Source organism: Lampris incognitus, chromosome 4 (assembly GCF_029633865.1).
Source record: "Lampris incognitus isolate fLamInc1 chromosome 4, fLamInc1.hap2, whole genome shotgun sequence".
NCBI lineage: Eukaryota > Metazoa > Chordata > Actinopteri > Lampriformes > Lampridae > Lampris > Lampris incognitus.
This window is the reverse complement of record NC_079214.1, coordinates 54,461,035-54,478,257: the sequence shown is the minus strand read 5'-3', so window position 1 is coordinate 54,478,257 and position 17,223 is coordinate 54,461,035. Positions and strand designations below refer to the sequence as shown.

Genomic DNA, 17,223 nt, shown 5'->3' with positions numbered 1-17,223 from the left:
GACGTTTTATTAGATATAATTCTGCAAATGTACTGACTCAACTGAGGATAGAAATTAACGTGTTTCATCACGAGCTCCTTTCATTGTGGCGGATGTTTTTACAGAGTGGCACATGCGGAGGAACCGCGCTACTGTTCCTTCCTTTCAGGAGAACAATTCATGGGCTTCTTGTTTGTGTGTACGTGTGTATGCAATCACTGTCATGGCCGGGGACCAACAGGATCAAGAAGACTGCATCTATGCAGGAACGGCCGTGATGTGTTATTTTCTCCCTCTGTTCTGTGTGAAACCCATTATTCGGCAGCCCGGTCTCGTTTCACGGCCCAGGTTTTCCCGTACAGGGATCAGAGTAATGCCCAAGCCCTGTAATATTCTCTTAGCTGCCAATATGCTGCCTGGCGATGTAACACCGCTATACGGAGGGGCCGATGCTTCAGCCAGCTCCTTGTTTTGACAAGGGAGAACATTGTGTTCTGTAGCAGCAGGCTGCTTGTCGATACATCTTTTTACCTCTCCCTTGGGTCCGTCGGCTGGCAGATTGGTCATTGTGGTGCAGTAGATGGCACGTTTTCCCCCCGCCGCTTGTGGTGTTGACACTAACGCTTGGGTGGCATTATTCACAGGATGTGACGTCACCATTACCGCTGCTGCCCACACTGCCAAACACACTCCCCAGCAGCATGTTGCCTGGCAACCCTAATTTGTCATTGTCGAGAGGATTTGTGAAATATAATATCATCCGAAGGGGACCGGAGACAACCGGTAGGAAGGGCTGACTGAGGCACACGCTTCCTGGAGGATTTCTTCTCACTTCCCCCAGGCACATATTCGAATAGCGTGTGTGTGTGTGTGTTTAGTCCAGTTGTATTTGAGGTAATGTCATAGAATTACCTCAAAGTCAGCTTCTGTGTGCGTTGACATTACGCCCTTGTGTTGTCACATTGCCAGAGGGGTGATTGTAATCAAATGAAGCCTGTGTTTTTGTGGTGGGAGTTATGTCTCTGAGGATACCTTGAAAAGTGTGACTGGTCAAGTGGGTTGTACCAGCTTATTCCTGCTGTCAGATAAAATTGTGTTTTCTCTAAAATGTTGGTTCATTTTTTTGTTATGAATTACGTGGAAGAATCGGCAACAAATAGATTTGATTGTTGACCATGTTTGAATAATGCAATGGATTTTTTTTTTTTTAGAGGGTTTGGATAAAAAACTGATTTGTGGACTAGCAGTCTGGCTTGCCCGCTAATATAACGATGATGACTTGAAAATTAACTTACAAGTAGAGATGCACCGATACCACTTTTTTTTTTCCAGACCTAGCACAAGTACTTAAATTTGGGTACGTTTTATTTTCATCAGATGTTCCTCACTTTGTTTTTCTATCCCTTAAAATACACCAGGCGTGGGGGCGGCATGTCACATGGATGGGGCGGAGCAGGGTTTTTTTACCTGCTACACTAACTGCATGTGTGTTGTTTGTGGTCATGTGCCAGCCGTGTTTTCTGCATCACTGCATGCATATTGAGTTATGCCAAATGATACTGCAGTTGGTTTTGCAGGGATTGGAAGTGTTGGTTATATATTAACTGGTACCGAACTTATTAACTAGATTGTTTTATGGATACACATTGATTTGATTGGTTTATTTAAATGTGCGGTGAAAATAACCCAGGGTTTCATTACCGTGTCACATTACCTCTGGTACAATGGGGCATTTATTTACTTATTATCCCCCCCCCCTTTTCTTCCCAATTGTATCTGGCCAAGTACCCCACTCTTCCCAGTCGCTGCTCCACCCCCTCTGCCGATCCAGGGAGGGCTGCAGACTACCACATGCTTCCTCCGATACATGTGGAGTCGTCAGCCGCTTCTTTTCACTTGACAGTGAGGACTTGCGCCAGGGGGATGTGGGAGGATCAAGCTATCCCCTCCCCCCTAAGCAGGCGTCCCGACCAACCAGAGGAGGCGCTAGTGCGGCGATCAGGACACATACCCACATCCAGTTTCCCACCCACAGACATGGCCAGTTGTGTCTGTAGGAACGCCCAACCAAGCCGGAGGTAACACGGGATTCGAACCGGCGATCCCCATGTTGGTAGGCAACGAAATAGACCGTTACGCTACCCAGCCATCCCATGGGGTATTTATTTTAATAATTTTTAAACAGATTGTACTCGTTTTTTAGACCTTTTTTTTTGTAGTTTTTAGCTGTTGAAGCAGAAATGAAGCAGAAAACACAGCTGGCACGCAGCCACATGCAACACAGATGCACCCGCGCAGCCCCACCCACATGACACCCTGCGTCCGTACCTGGGCTGTGTGCACTCAACCAAATTACACACGCTTGTAATTTTGTCATTTCTCGCTCCGTTTGGACAAATGTCACATCGACGTGTTCGTCTGCTTCTCGGCTGTCCGCATTGTTTATCTGGCTCCATCTCCTCCTCCCTCTGTATGAATGGCAAAAAAATTCAGTGCTCACTTTTCACAGTATGCGCTGGAATTGTGTAGTCGAGGTGGCACAGTGGTTAGTGTGGTTGCTTCACAGCAAAAAGGTCCTGGGTTCGAACCCCGGGGTAGTCCAACCTTGGGGGTCGACCCGGGTCGTCCTCTGTGTGGAGTTTGCATGTTCTCCCCGTGTCTGCGTTGGTTTCCTCCCGGTGCTCCGGTTTCCTCCCACAGTCCAAAGACATGTAGGTCAGGTGAATTGTCCATACTAAATTGTCCCTAGGTGTGAACATGTTGGCCCTGTGGTGGACTGGCGGTGTGTCCAGGGTGTCTCCCCACCTATCGGCCAGTGACTGCTGGGATAGGGTCCAGCATCCCGCGACCCTGATTGGGAGAAGCAGCTTGGATAATAGATTGGCTGGATGGATTGTGTATTCGGGTATTGGGTGAGGTTGTATCGGAATAGTTTTATGAGTAAGAGTACATGCGGACAATATCGGACTGATACTGATATCGGTATCGGTGCATCACTTACAAGCTGGCATGGCAAGCTTGCTCGCTGGTGAAGCTGACCTGCTGGCCTGTTTGGGAGCCTCAGTTCATCCTGTGGCTTCATTTCTGCCAGTGATAGACTGTTATCTTTGGCAGCAAAAATCCCCGTCATCATTACTGGTGATATACCTTGCCACAGGGAAGGCCTGTGATGTCCAGGAGCACATGGCGTGTGTCGGGTTGTGAGTGGTGTATATTTGTCTGTATTCGTGTCTGCTTAGTTTAGATATAAGTATGTGTGAATGTGTGTTGGTGCCATCTGTGTCTGTGCCTGCATGTGAGCATAAAATCCGATACATTCCCCCGTATCAACTTCGGTGTGAAAAAGCTCTGCGGTTCAAAACGCTAGGAAGTTTTTCCTAAGTATGGCACAGCAATCTTCCGAGGCATTGTCACACATTCCTGGAGTCATGTCAAGGAGAAAGCTTCCAACACAATCTTGGCAGTGGCAGTTTGACAAATTGTGTTTCAAGTGTTATGTCGAACATGCAACTAAGGCCCGATGAAATCCGTTTTATTTTCTCCCCCAAAATCAAACTCATCTTTTCCCATTTTTGCTTTAATCAGTTTGATTTTTTTTCCTCAGATTTTTGTATTTTTACTCATTAATACACAGAAGTTTTGTTGTCAACTGTAGTAATAAAAACAGAGCAAAATGTTCTGTTGTGCTTTGTATGTTGTCCTCTGTTATGCTGTCCCCTTTGACATTATTTTCTTTATCCCATACAACCAACCCACCTGCATTTACCGGTGTGTACACCTGATGATGTGCACACTCACGTGCACAAAGACACAGAAGCACGACCGGGTTTCTGCCTGGGAGAGCGACAGATGGTCTAAGGACAAATTGCTTTTGATTCCTCATATGTTCAAACATTTTGTAATAATCTCCCTCAAATCTCCAAATTCTGTGCATTTCTTGTTTATATCTGAAATCCCGTTTCATGTGTCCATTCCTTGATTCTGTCCATGTTTTGTGACTCACGGCACTCATAGGGCCCTACGCAACCAATTAAAATGCATGTTCACGTTCTTGATATGTTTATGCAATGACTACAGCTTCGCATTGTGCCGGCCAGATATTCCTCCCTTTTCGGTTGCACTGTAGCAACTGTGTGGAGCAGTGGGTGTCATAACAGCTGCAAAAAGCAACTGCGTGTTGTCCAGATACAGGCAAAATAGTCCCAAAAAAAAAAATTCTCGGAAAAAGCTGGGATCAACTTCCTTTTGTGACAGTGTTTTATCAACAATTCCAGGATTTGAAACCCAGGAAAATACCAGGAATTTTTGGTGTGTTAAGTCACTTAAAACCGAGAATTGGGCTGCCTGTGGCTTCCAAAAGGGGATATATGGGGACGGGAAAGAAAATACTTGGTATATGTGTTGAAAAGAGATACAGAGAAGAGGTAGAGGTGTGTGTGTGGGTGTGTGTGAAGACAATGAACTGGGGTAGGAGGTTGTGTGCATATGTGATGAGAGAACACATGGAATGGCAGTAGAGGCAGTGAGAGAGGGGGAGAGAGATATATGATTAGTGGCCACAGAGGGAACAGTATGTATTATCTCTGTATGATCTACATTTAGACAGAGACATCTACCCTCTTTTAAGTGCAGGTTAAGTACTGTCTCACAGTGATGGATAGCTCTTGCTGAATACCAGAGGATTGTGGGAATGGTGTGAAAACGCACAAGTACAATATGAAGATTCCTAGCTTGTGTAGTACCAAAGTTAGGCATTTGCTTCCTCTCAGTAATTACAGCTTAATAAATGACAGACATGGGTTACTGTCATTTTATTTTTCAAGTAATGTAAACTTGGTCATTTGGTGGCACACAGGTTGAGAGGAATGAAGTGTCTCACCCCCGACTTGACTGATCTGAATTTGCTGTTTGATGCAATGCACGCAGAGTTATCACCATTGCTCGGGGGGGGGACAAAAGACCCCGGCTCATACCCATTTCCTCAATTTATTTTTGTTTCAAGTCATATATAGGGCATGTGCAAAGGATTTCAAACCTCATCGTGATAGCAGCGGTATCTTAATGGACAGAACAGCTGCCTTGTGACCTGAAGAGCTATGGTTCAATTCCTCAGACAGTTGCATTGAAAGGCTGCGGTTGCTCTGGAGAGGCCATGATGTGAGAATGTGAATATGTAGAAGTCACCCTGGCCTTGCTACTGCTCCACTAGACTGTAACTTCATGCATGTTCTATTTCATGTTCTATCCAAGTCATCAAAACATATGCCCTACCAGTAATCAGATACCCGGCTGGAATAATATGCTGGCCAAAGGAGGAGATGAAGGCCACAGATATCAGGACATGTAAACTCCTCACAATGCACTGAGGGTTCCACCCGAAGTCCAGCTACCCGAGACTCTACGATAAGCAAAAAGATGGGGGCCAAGGATTAGTGAGTGTCAGGGCCACTATCCAGGATGAAACAGGGAACATCCACGAGTAGTGCATCAAAAAGAGGGGCCCCCATGATGAACTGATGAGTGAGTACCTCAGGCAACGGAAGACCGAGGGTGTGGAGGAAGAAGAAGAGGAGGTATCATGGAAGCTCAGTCCCCTCCATCGATAGATAGAAGACGTAGCTGATATCGAGAAATCCTACCAGTGGCTAGAAAAGGCTGGACTGAAGGACAGCACAGAGGCTCGGATCATAGCAGGACAAGAACAGGCATTCAGGACCAGATCGTTTAGGGCAGGGGTCTACCACACCGGACAAGACCCAAGACGCAGGCTGTGCAAAGATGCCCTTGAGACAGTCCAGCACATAGTAGCAGGGTGTAAAATGCTAGCTGGGAAAGCTTCCACTGAAAGGCATAACCAAGTGGCTTGGATAGTGTACAAGAATATCTGTACTGAATGTAGACTGGAAGTCCCCAAGTCCAAATGGGAGACACCGCCGAAGGTGGTTGAGAATGACAGAGCCAAGATCCTGTGGGACATCAAGTTCCATATATATATATATATATATATATATATATATATATATATATATATATATATATATATATATTTGCACATACACACACACCATGTATTGTGCTCTCTAAATCCTTACTTTATGAGCAAAGACACCGAGAAGGATATTTTTTCTTAGCAGATGCCTGAAATTTACTCTGTGTACGTGGTTTAGAGGTGCACCAGCTTCTAAAACAAGGTCATTTCCATCCCTATAAGCCCCTTTGAGGTTGAGTCAAAACACTGAAGAGTGGGGGTTGGGTATCGGCCTTGACCAAATTATTCTTATATGGAGCCGCTGCATATCTGAACAAATAGGATGATGGAAATGCTCTGGGGTTGCATGGTTGGCATGTAGATATAGTCCAGGTAGACATGCAGTTTAGACAGTATCTGTGTAGAATAACTTAAACTTGAACATGTCGACTGTTTAACACACACATGCACACTTTCTTAACCCAGCAGCTTTAATCTTATGTCTACAGAAGATACCACAATGCTGAGACTTCCTTGAGTTGAAGAAAATTAAGTTCACTACATACACACACCAGTCTTAACCTAAGTTTCTCACTACAATTTCTCTTTGTATCATATAATTTTACCTGCAAGAAATGGTGGCTTTTTTAAGAGCAAATCTGCACCATGCCAGCTGACCTATCAGCCAAATGATTTTTTTTTTAATCACAAAAGTCATAGCGTTGTTGCCTGTATCCAACATCTATTTAGTTTGTTTAAGTCCATGCTAATGTGTTAGCACACACCACAGTGGACAGTGGATAATGGTTTAGCCTTATCTGATGATAGCATAAATCTGTTATTGAACCAAATTGGGGACCCACAAGGCGCATTAAATGACCACACTGTATTCTGTCACATTCAATATTTAATTCACGCGTGATGGTGTGGCCTCTTGTAGATAAACTTGACTTTTTTTTCTTTTTTTCTTTTTTTTTGATGAGCAGCACTCCATAGTATTAACCTGCATCTCTTGCCTCGTCAGTTGGGTGTATTTAGATTTTTGATTTTGTGGTGTTTGATTTATGGAGATTTGTCAAGCATTTTCCTGAAGGGAAATTTGATGTTTTGAATTGCATAGTTTAGCTGTCACTGACCCTTTCATCACATCCATAAATGACCAAAGAGCTTATTTGCCAAAAACCCAGTGGTTTCCATTTAAAGAAGCATGTTGTGTAAAAGTTGTACAACAATATTAATCTACAGCAGCTGTTGTGTTTTACGTCTTTACCTTTTACCCTTAAATAGCGTCGGTGGAGTCAGTGCCAGTGTGCTTTCCTTTAGTTATTTTGCACAACAAGGATCTTTATCTTAGCCTTACACTTATCAATTATTCAGCAGTGTCCTATTGTGTCTACGGTGGGCTTGGTATGAGGAGACAAGAGAGGACGATGAGTCTTAATTTTCCTTTTAAGTTAAGTCTTTTGGATCGAGGGCTTTCTCTCCATGCACACATTTATTGATTCAGCTTTTGGTGCATGCACCAACAGCACTTTACAGCTTAGCATAAGTTTTGAAGTGGAGAAATAGGGGATTGATATTTGCCGTGTTCACAAATGCTGACAAAAGACCTGGATTTTGAGTTGGGATGGGCTCAAAGTCCAAAAATATTTACACATTTACATCAAGCGTTCAAAACCAAATGTAATCAAGAAACCCTTGAATTTTATTTTTGAGTCACTTCTCACAATAAAATATATTCCCATAAGCTGTGATTCATACACATAAAAACATTTTCTATGTGGTTGATGTGTTTTTACTCTCCAATCGTTCATTATTCATGACCTTTTTTCTGGTACTCATGGTCCCCCCCCCCCCCCCGTCTCCCTCAGGAAAATTGTCATCAAGATCGGGAAGAAGAAAAAGCGAAAGCCTGAGTCGTCAGAGGAGGAATCAGACGATGACCCTCCCCCTCGACGCTCCTTTAAAGATGATGACTCTGTAAGATGGCACACATAGCATTCACACATAACACACACAGTAAGGTGCAAGGTGCAAATATACACACACACAAGCCACACAAGTGTAGACTCCCAGTATCTCCTCTGTGCATTAATTTGTTTTCTGTGGGGGATTTTTTATTTATATATATATATATAAAAGCTGCATGTAACTGTTTTAGTTTTTGCACTAGTTCCTGTTCCGATTTCAACAACAAAAATGTTTGTCCTGATTATCATTTGAAAAAAAAAACAGATTCGAAACATCCCAGCTATACTGAAGTTGTTCTAACAGAAATATTTTTAAATGAAGTTACTCTGTTTTATCCAATAGTGGTGGTAGTGTCCCTGCCTGTTGTGGAGCACCACTGCTAAATAAACACCGACTCTGGTTTTGTGGCCATAAGCTCTTGCTGAAGCGTTACCCTTGGCCTTACCATTCATGCTGTTTTTGAGCTAAGAGAAAAAGGCTTCATGGCTTAAGCTTGAGCGAAGAGAGGATTGCTCTGAGGTTCATCGGGAGGTCATGCAGTGGCCAACTATCTCAAGTACATGTTCTTATCTCTGTCAATGATTGAGCTGAATGACAGCCGGTAGGGATTACCTGCTCGAAGAATTGACAATCGCACCTTCACGTGGAGACAGACACATCTACACAAAAACCCTGACACTTACACAGGTGTGATGATGTGCTGCATTATTTGAAATCCATCAAGAGATAAGACATTTGAAGATGGAAAATTCACTGTAATACTACTGTCACTCCCACTGGCGTAGCCTCACACCCAACTAGCAAAATGGGATTCCTGGATTGATTTCTGGTACTAACATGAACACAGCACTATCACAATAGCTCACTGTTTCTCAACTAATGCAGCACTAAGCCAGTTGGTTAATAGTCCCCCCCCCCCACCATTCATTACGGTTCTGTTAATTGATTTCATTCCACAGATGAATTCTGTAGTGAAATCTAAAAATCTGAATGCTCGCCTAACCCTTGTAGGCAAGCGTATTTCATCAGCATTGCTCTCTTGTTCTTGTTTGTTTGTTTTTTTGGCTATGTATTGACTTGATAGTGATTAACTGGTATCTGGTGTAGCATTAATGTCAAGGATATATTCTAGATGCAGCGCTAATTGGCCAAGTTGTGATGTAGCTGCTCTTTTCAGTGTGGCTGAATGTGGAGAATCGCACATGAACAGTAAGATATTTAATCTAATAAAGCCACACTTGAACCAGAAGCAGAAATGTTAAAGATGGATAGATATTCCTTGATAACTAGTGCTACAGCATTCAATTTCCTGGGGTATTGACGCATACAGCAGACACTCTCCTCCATCCTCTCTCACCTTCACCTTTTCTCCAATTTTCCGACCGTAAAGCATGTGAATTCAAACTACTCTGATGGCCGGGTTGTGATATATTCCCAGCTCGGAAAAAAATCCGACCTGACATGACTTCGGGACTACCTTGTGATTTGGGATTATAGAAATAAAATTGACTTATATGCAGAGTTTCTCCTCAATTTTGTTCAGACTCTTAATTTAGGGGAAAAGTGGCAGGCCGAGCCACATTCAGACTCCCAGTGCTCCATGATCAGCAATATCTGCTTTGATATGATTCACAGGTCATAGATCGGGGAAGACTCTCTTCCTTCCTTCATGCCCCGCTCCTGTTTGCTCAGCCGCCTGTTTCCTATGCGAACTGCTGCCTAGGAGGGCTATAATTAGGCTCATTAAATGGCACCCTCGGCCTTAATTAAAGCAGTCTGTTGATGACTCATTTAGAATGATCCTGTGTCAAAGTGGTGTGGCTGACAGCTGGAAGTAATGCACCATTGCCGGAGGGGTGCAGTCCTGTTGTCAAACCTGCTGGCAGGCTGGTCATGTTTCTTTCTGGTCAACTTGGTTGAAGCGATCTTTTGGGTATATTTCCATGAGGATACTCTCCTCCACACCTAATTAGTTGCAGGTGCGGTGACATTTATTGCTAATTAACTACATATTATCATTAGGAAGTGTTCATGTATTGATTCTGGATACTGCAGCCCACGCATGTAATAATTAAGCAGGCTTGACAGAAAGAGTTGGTAGGGAGGATTTTAATGGAAAAACAACCATATTGTAAATCCTCCCAGTTATAGTGCTTCACTCTTTTGCATAGATTTATTTCACTGTCACTTACATGTTTAGGGTTTCATAACTGTGAATACACCCCGACACTTGTTTAAAGCCCCTGGTATTCCTTCAGAGATATGGCCATGAGAAAATAAGCATCCTTTTCAGTTCTTGAAAAAAGAATCGCCCTTGAATGGAGTGTTTTTTTTTTTTTTGTCAGACCGTCTGGATAATACAGAATCCCTCCCCCCCCCTTCCCGAAAATATGTGCCGTTACAGCCTGAATTCAAATGGAGCAGATTTGAATTTTTGTCTGGGATCTAAGATAACCCTTCAAAGTATCAAAGCTGATTTTGTTTTGTGTTTGGAAAATATAAATTTTTAAAACTATTGATTGTTACTGTAAATGCATCAGGCATTCAACTCCATTGCAGTCACGGTCTTTCACCTGTTGCCAGTGCAAGCGATTGAACGTCAGGGCACAATAGTTTCATTTTCAGTTCATCAGACCACAACATCTTCAGCCTCACATGAGCTCAAGACTTTAGTAGTGGTTTCCTTCGGGCCACTCAGTGATTCATTTCACAAATGCGTGGTGAGCAGTTGTCTTAGATCTCCATTCATGGCCAGGGAACACTGTACCTTTTGATAAAGGGAGGTGAGCAAAAAGCACAGTGACCACTCTCAGAGAACCCAGTACAAGAGATCAGGGGGATTTTTTTTATTTTTTTATTTTACAGTCTTTGACTGGGAATCAGCAGGTGTCTCCATATTGATATTGCAGTTATATTTTAGTGCTGATTCGATACATATCGTGATTTTTCAAATATCACAATATAAACATTTCACATTTATATTACCATTTTTTTTCAAGGCTCCATCCCCTCATATCCAGAGTTAACTGTGAAAACTGCTGTAATCCAAAGAAATGTAAAACGCTTATTTATTACAACTTTTATTTTAGATCCCGTGTTAAAAAAAGCTTTAAATATGAGTATGCTTTCCTAACAATTCAAATTAAGCATTCCGAAAAGCAGAAATCACTAGATGAAACCTCTTCATTTCTCCTTTTTATTATTCAGGGGAGATGTTGCAGTGTTATAATCATCACAGCTTAGCATCACGTTTTTGTGGTGAATCTATTTCCCCCACCCCAACTGATCATCTATCTAACATTATTCCCACTGCGAAGCATGGGACAGTGTCATGCTGTTGGGGACCAGAAAGCTTTTAATGATAAAGGGAAATCAGAATGAGGCCAAATACAGGAGGCTTCTGGAGAAGAACCAGGTTCAGAATGCCAAAATTTGGGGCAATTAACATTCCAACAGGACAGTCATATAACCAAATTAATTGTCCCACCCAGACCAATGCTTTTAATCCCTGTGGAAATATGATTGAAAGACTTGAAAATTGTTATTCCTAGAAGCTTCACACCTAACTTCGCCATCCATCCATTATCCAAACCACTTATCCTGCTCTCAGGGTCACGGGGATCTGTAGGCTATCCCAGCAGTCATTGGGTGACAGGCAGGGAGACACCCTGGACAGGCCGCCAGGCCATCACAAGGCCGACACACACACATACATTCACACCTAGGGAGAATCAGTAGGGCTGATTCACCCGACCTACATGTCTCTGGACTTTGGACTGTGGGAGGAAACAGGAGCATCCGGAGGAAACCCACGCAAACACAGGGAGACCCCGGGATGACCCCCAAGGTTAAACTATCCTGGGGCTCGAACCCAGGACCTTCTTGCTGTGAGGTGACCGTGCTAACCACTGTGCCACCATGCCCACCGTGCCGCTAACTTCACCAAGTTTGCGTAAATGGTCAAAGCAGAGCATAATCCCTAAAGTTAGATGTGCCAGTCTGACACAAACATATTCAAACTGATACGGACACATCCTTGAAGAGCAAAGGATGAAGTACTGTTGAAGATTGCTATTGTAAATTTGGGACTTTTGTCACGTTAACTATTGAAGGGTTTTTCATTTTGGTTTTTCTTTTTTGCAAATCTATTTAAAATGAAATAAAAATTTGACTTTGCTATTATAGTTCTTCTGTGCAGATCATTAATAATAATAATAATAATAATAATAATAAATCAAACTTACATAGCGCTTTTCTAACACTAAAAGTTGCTTTACAGTGAACGGGGTGAAACAAGACAACCGATAAACATAACACAGACATACAGGGGTGGATGGGAAGGGGGGCTACGAGAGGGAGAAGAGGCAGCCACACACGACGCCAGCAGTACTCTCCCACTTAGACGGGTACAAAATGGCAAGAAAAACAAAAAACATCAGCACTGTGGACATTGATTTTCTGTAGGGGTTTACTCCCGTAGCCTCTTACTCTCCCGGGGTATCCACTAGGCAGTGGCACCATTTAACCCATAGCTGGGGGCTGGTTCGTGGGCATCAGGGAATATCCACACACCGGTGGGCCTGCGTACCGCATGTCTAGGGGCCAGACCTCCTCCGAGCCCCTTGTTGTTCAACCAGGGTCCAAGCTGTACCCAGTTACCGTGTGTCGCCACGAGGGGGCACTAAATAGGGCCTGCTGTTGAAGAGGCTATGTACTGGCAGGGAGAGACTTACGTGCTCGGCTCTCCTGTTCGCATTTCTGCTAGCCAGCGGTGAAGGTTGAGAATGAGACGTGACAGGCACAGAATACTACACCAACACACTAGACGCTGCACAACAACCCGACTTTTTACACAAGAATGTCAGTAGCAAAGAGTCATTGCGTTTTGAAATTGGGCTTCGACATTACAAAATGTGGAGATGTGGAACGCTTTATGAAGACAAAAACTAAAATTGCTTAGGTATTTTTCAAGGTGATTTTAAATGAAGCCTTTAATTTATGGTGATTATATTTTTGAAAATGATGACTGGGTGAGAGATGGGTGGGAGGATATTTTGGTTTTTAATCTAACATTGAAGAGGCCTCTGCTTTTCCTTGCTGTCTCTTTGCTCCAGAAGAGGCGTTCAAACCGCCAGGTGAAGAGGAAGAAGTACGCTGAGGAGTTGGAGGCCAGGCTGTCGGACGACGAGGTCAAAGTCATTGTCAAAGCCAAGAAGAGCAATACCTCGGCACGCAAGGAGCCTGCACTTCAGCTGTTTGTAGTGAGTAGCCCTGTCAACAGAGCAGAAAAATAGGTTTCGTCTCAAAAGTTAGATATCCAACTGTTCATAGTGGAAGAGAAATTACTTATGCCTCCTACCCAGTCACTGACATAGCAAAAATGTATTTAAGTTTATCTCCTTTACAGCTAGAGTCACTTTTTTTTTAAGATTTTGACTAATTGAAGATCTTTTTTTACAAACATGTACGTGTATGTATGTGTGTGTGTATGTAATCAGAGGATAATGAATTGTTTCACATATTTGAGAACCAAATTGAATTTTGTTTTTCTTTTTACATCAGAATCACTTTCCACCTTGAAGAGTAAATGTAAAAATGTTGACAAAGAAACTAACAGTTCATATTGTCACATGTGGGATAGATACAGTAGGACTGTACATACTTGTAGTGTATATAGTACAACCACAATAGGGGGAAGAACAGATCATCTATTCTAAAAGATGCTTGTGGTATAGAAATTGGTGGAGATTCACTGTATTTGCAGTTTGGCTTGTTGTGAACTTTGACTCACTGTGGTCAGTGTGTGAGTCTGAGTCAAGCTTCTGTCTTCGTATATGGTTACATGAGCCCTAACCATTGCCCTGAAATATCAACCCTTAAGATATTTTGTGTTAACCCTGTCTGCAGGAGAACCCCAGCGAGGAGGATGGTGCTGTGGTTGACAAAATCATGTCCTCTCGTATAGTCAAAAAGGAGGTAACCCCTCTTCTGCTTTTTCTCAGTCATGTTAAGATGAACCCTGTGCTCATGGGGAAACTGGCATAGTCGAATAGCAATCACACACTGGGATTTTATCTTTATATGTAAATCTGTTAGTCCTTCTTGCTATATATATATATATATATATATATATATATATATATATATATATATATATACACACACACACACACACACTCACTGGCCACTTTATTAGGTACACCTTGCTAGTACCGGGTTGGACCCCCTTTTGCCTACAGAACTGCCTTAATCCTTCGTGGCATAGATTCAACAAGGTACTGGAAACATTCCTCAGAGAGTTTGGTCCATGTTGACATGATAGCATCATGCAGTTGCTGCAGATTTGTCGGCTGCACATCCATGATACGAATCTCCCGGTCCACCACATCCCAAAGGTGCTCTATTGGATTGAGATCTGGTGACTGTGGAGGCCATTTGAGTACAGTGGACTCATTGTCATGTTCAAGAAACCAGTCTGAAATGATTCGAGCTTTATGACATGGCGCGTTATCCTGCTGGAAGTAGCCATCAGAAGATGGGAACACTGTGGTCATAAAGGGATGGACATGGTCAGCAACAATACTCAGGTAGGCTGTGGCGTTGACACGATGCTCAATTGGTACTAAGGGGCCCAAAGTGTGCCAAGAAAATATCCCCCACACCATTACACCACCACCACCAGCCTGAACCGTTGATACAAGGCAGGATGGATCCATGCTTTCATGTTGTTGACGCCAAATTCTGACCCTACCATCCGAATGTCGCAGCAGAAATCGAGACTCATCAGACCAGGCAACGTTTTTCCAATCTTCTATTGTCCAATTTTGGTGAGCCTGTGCGAATTGTAGCCTCAGTTTCCTGTTCTTAGCTGACAGGAGTGGCACCCGGTGTGGTCTTCTGCTGCTGTAGCCCATCTGCCTCAAGGTTCGACGTGTTGTGCGTTCAGAGATGCTCTTCAGCATACCTCGGTTGTAATGAGTGGTTATTTGAGTTACTGTTGCCTTTCTATCAGCTCGAACCAGTCTGGCCATTCTCCTCTGACCTCTGGCATCAACAAGGCGTTTTCGCCCACAGAACTGCCGCTCACTGGATATTTTCTCTTTTTCGGACCATTCTCTGTAAACCCTAGAGATGGTTGTGCGTGAAAATCCCAGTAGATCAGCAGTTTCTGAAATACTCAGACCAGCCCGTCTGGCACCAACAACCATGCCACGTTCAAAGTCACTTAAATCAACTTTCTTCCCCATTCTGATGCTCGGTTTGAACTGCAGCTGATCGTCTTGACCATGTCTACATGCCTAAATGCATTGAGTTTGTGCCATGTGATTGGCTGATTAGAAATTTGCGTTAATGAGCAGTTGGACAGGTGTGCCTAATAAAGTGGCCGGTGAGTGTATATGTGTCTGTCTAATCCATCCCCCTTTTTCCAGGTTTTTGAAGCACAACTTTTTTTTTCCTTTTCGAGGGAAGATCAGGGTTTTGTTTCACTGTTTTATTTTTATTTTCCTGTGCCTTATGAAATTTCTACTCACAGTTTAGATTGGTTAGTTAGGGTTTTTTGTTTGTTTGTTAAGTATTCACACGTTATGTGATTTTTTTTCATGGCCTGAGACACTTGAATAACCACACTGTGATAAAAAAAAAAATCTTTATACATATACACACACACACATATCTGTATATATATACACACAGTGCATCCGGAAAGTATTCACACCCCTTCACTTTCCCCACATTTTGTTATCTTACAGCCTTATTCCGAAATGGATTAAGTTCCTTTTTTTTCCTCATCAATCTACATACAATATCCCATAATGAAAAATCGAAAAAGGTTTTGTAGAAATTTTTGCAAATTATTAAAAATAAAAAAACTGAAATATTGCATGTACATAAGTATTCACACCCTTTACTCAGTACTTGGTTGAGGCACCCTTGGCAGCGATTACAGCCTCAAGTCTTCTTGGGTATGAAGCTACAAGCTTGGCACACCTATATTTGGGGTATTTCTCCCATTCTTCTCTGCAGATCCTCTCGAGCTCTGTAAGGTTAGATGGGGAGCGTCGCTGCACAGCTATTTTCAGGTCTTTCCAGAGATGTTCAATGGGGTTCAAGTCTGGGCTCTGGCTGGGCCACTCAAGGACATTCACAGACTTGTCCCGAAGCCACTCCTTCATTGTCTTGGCTGTGTGCTTAGGGTCGTTGTCGTGTTGAAAGGTAAACCTTTGCCCCAGTCTGAGGTCCTGAGCGCTCTAGTCTCCCAGTTCCTGCCACTGAAAAACATCCCCACAGCATGATGCTGCCACCACCATGCTTCACTGTAGGGATGGTATTAGCAAGGTGATGAGAGATGCCTGGTTTCCTCCAGACGTGACGTTTGGCATTCAGGCCAAAGAGTTCAATCTTGGTTTCATCAGACCAGAGAATCTTGTTTCTCATGGTCTGAGAGTCCTTTAGGTGCTTTCTGGCAAACTCCAAGTGGGCTGTCATGTGCCTTTTACTGAGCAGAGGCTTCCGTCTGGCCACTCTACCATAAAGGCCTGATTGGTGGAGTGCTGCAGAGATGGTTGTCCTTCTGGAAGGTTCTCCCATCTCCACAGAGGAATGCTGGAGCTCTGTCAGAGTGACCATCAGGTTCTTGGTCACCTCCCTGACCAAGGCCCTTCTCCCCCGATTGCTCAGTTTGGCTGGGCGGCCAGCTCTAGGAAGAGTCATGGTGGATCCAAACTGCTTCCATTTACGAATGATGGAGACCACTGTGCTCTTCGGGACCTTCAAAGCTGTAGACATTTTTTGTACCCTTCCCCAGATCTGTGCCTCGATACAATCCTGTCTCGGAGGTCCACAGACAATTCGTTTGACTTCATGGCTTGGTTTCTGCTCTGACATGCACTGTCAACAGTGGGACCTTATATAGACAGGTGTGTGCCTTTCCAAATCATGTCCAATCAATTGAATTTACTACAGGTGGACTCCAATCAAGATGTAGAAACATCTCAAGAATGATCAGTGGAAACAGGATGAACCTGAGCTCAATTTTGAGTGTCATAGCAAAGGGTGTGAATACTTATTACGTACATGCGATATTTCAGTTTTTTTTTTTTAATAAATTTGCAAAAATTTCTACAAAACCTTTTTCACTCTGTCATTATGGGGTATTGTGTGTAGATTGATGAGAAAAAAAAGGAATTTAATCCATTTTGGAATAAGGCTGTAACATAACAAAATGTGGGGAAAGTGAAGGGGTGTGAATACTTTCCGGATGCACTGTGTATATATACACACACACACACACACATCTATATCTA

The 17,223-nt window shown here is 43.2% G+C and overlaps 1 protein-coding gene across 4 annotated transcripts in view; it reads left to right on the top strand.

Annotated features, from left to right (window-relative positions):
• The window catches only part of chd9 (chromodomain helicase DNA binding protein 9), a 142,808-nt gene that overhangs the window by 63,144 nt on the left and 62,441 nt on the right, over positions 1 to 17,223 (top strand). For all 4 annotated transcript variants that reach the window (XM_056279213.1, XM_056279214.1, XM_056279212.1 and 1 more), the window contains 3 exons: positions 7,819 to 7,927; positions 13,033 to 13,179; positions 13,826 to 13,894. In XM_056279213.1, coding sequence (XP_056135188.1) covers positions 7,819 to 7,927; positions 13,033 to 13,179; positions 13,826 to 13,894 — 325 coding nt within the window. The remainder of the gene's footprint in view (positions 1 to 7,818; positions 7,928 to 13,032; positions 13,180 to 13,825; positions 13,895 to 17,223) is intronic.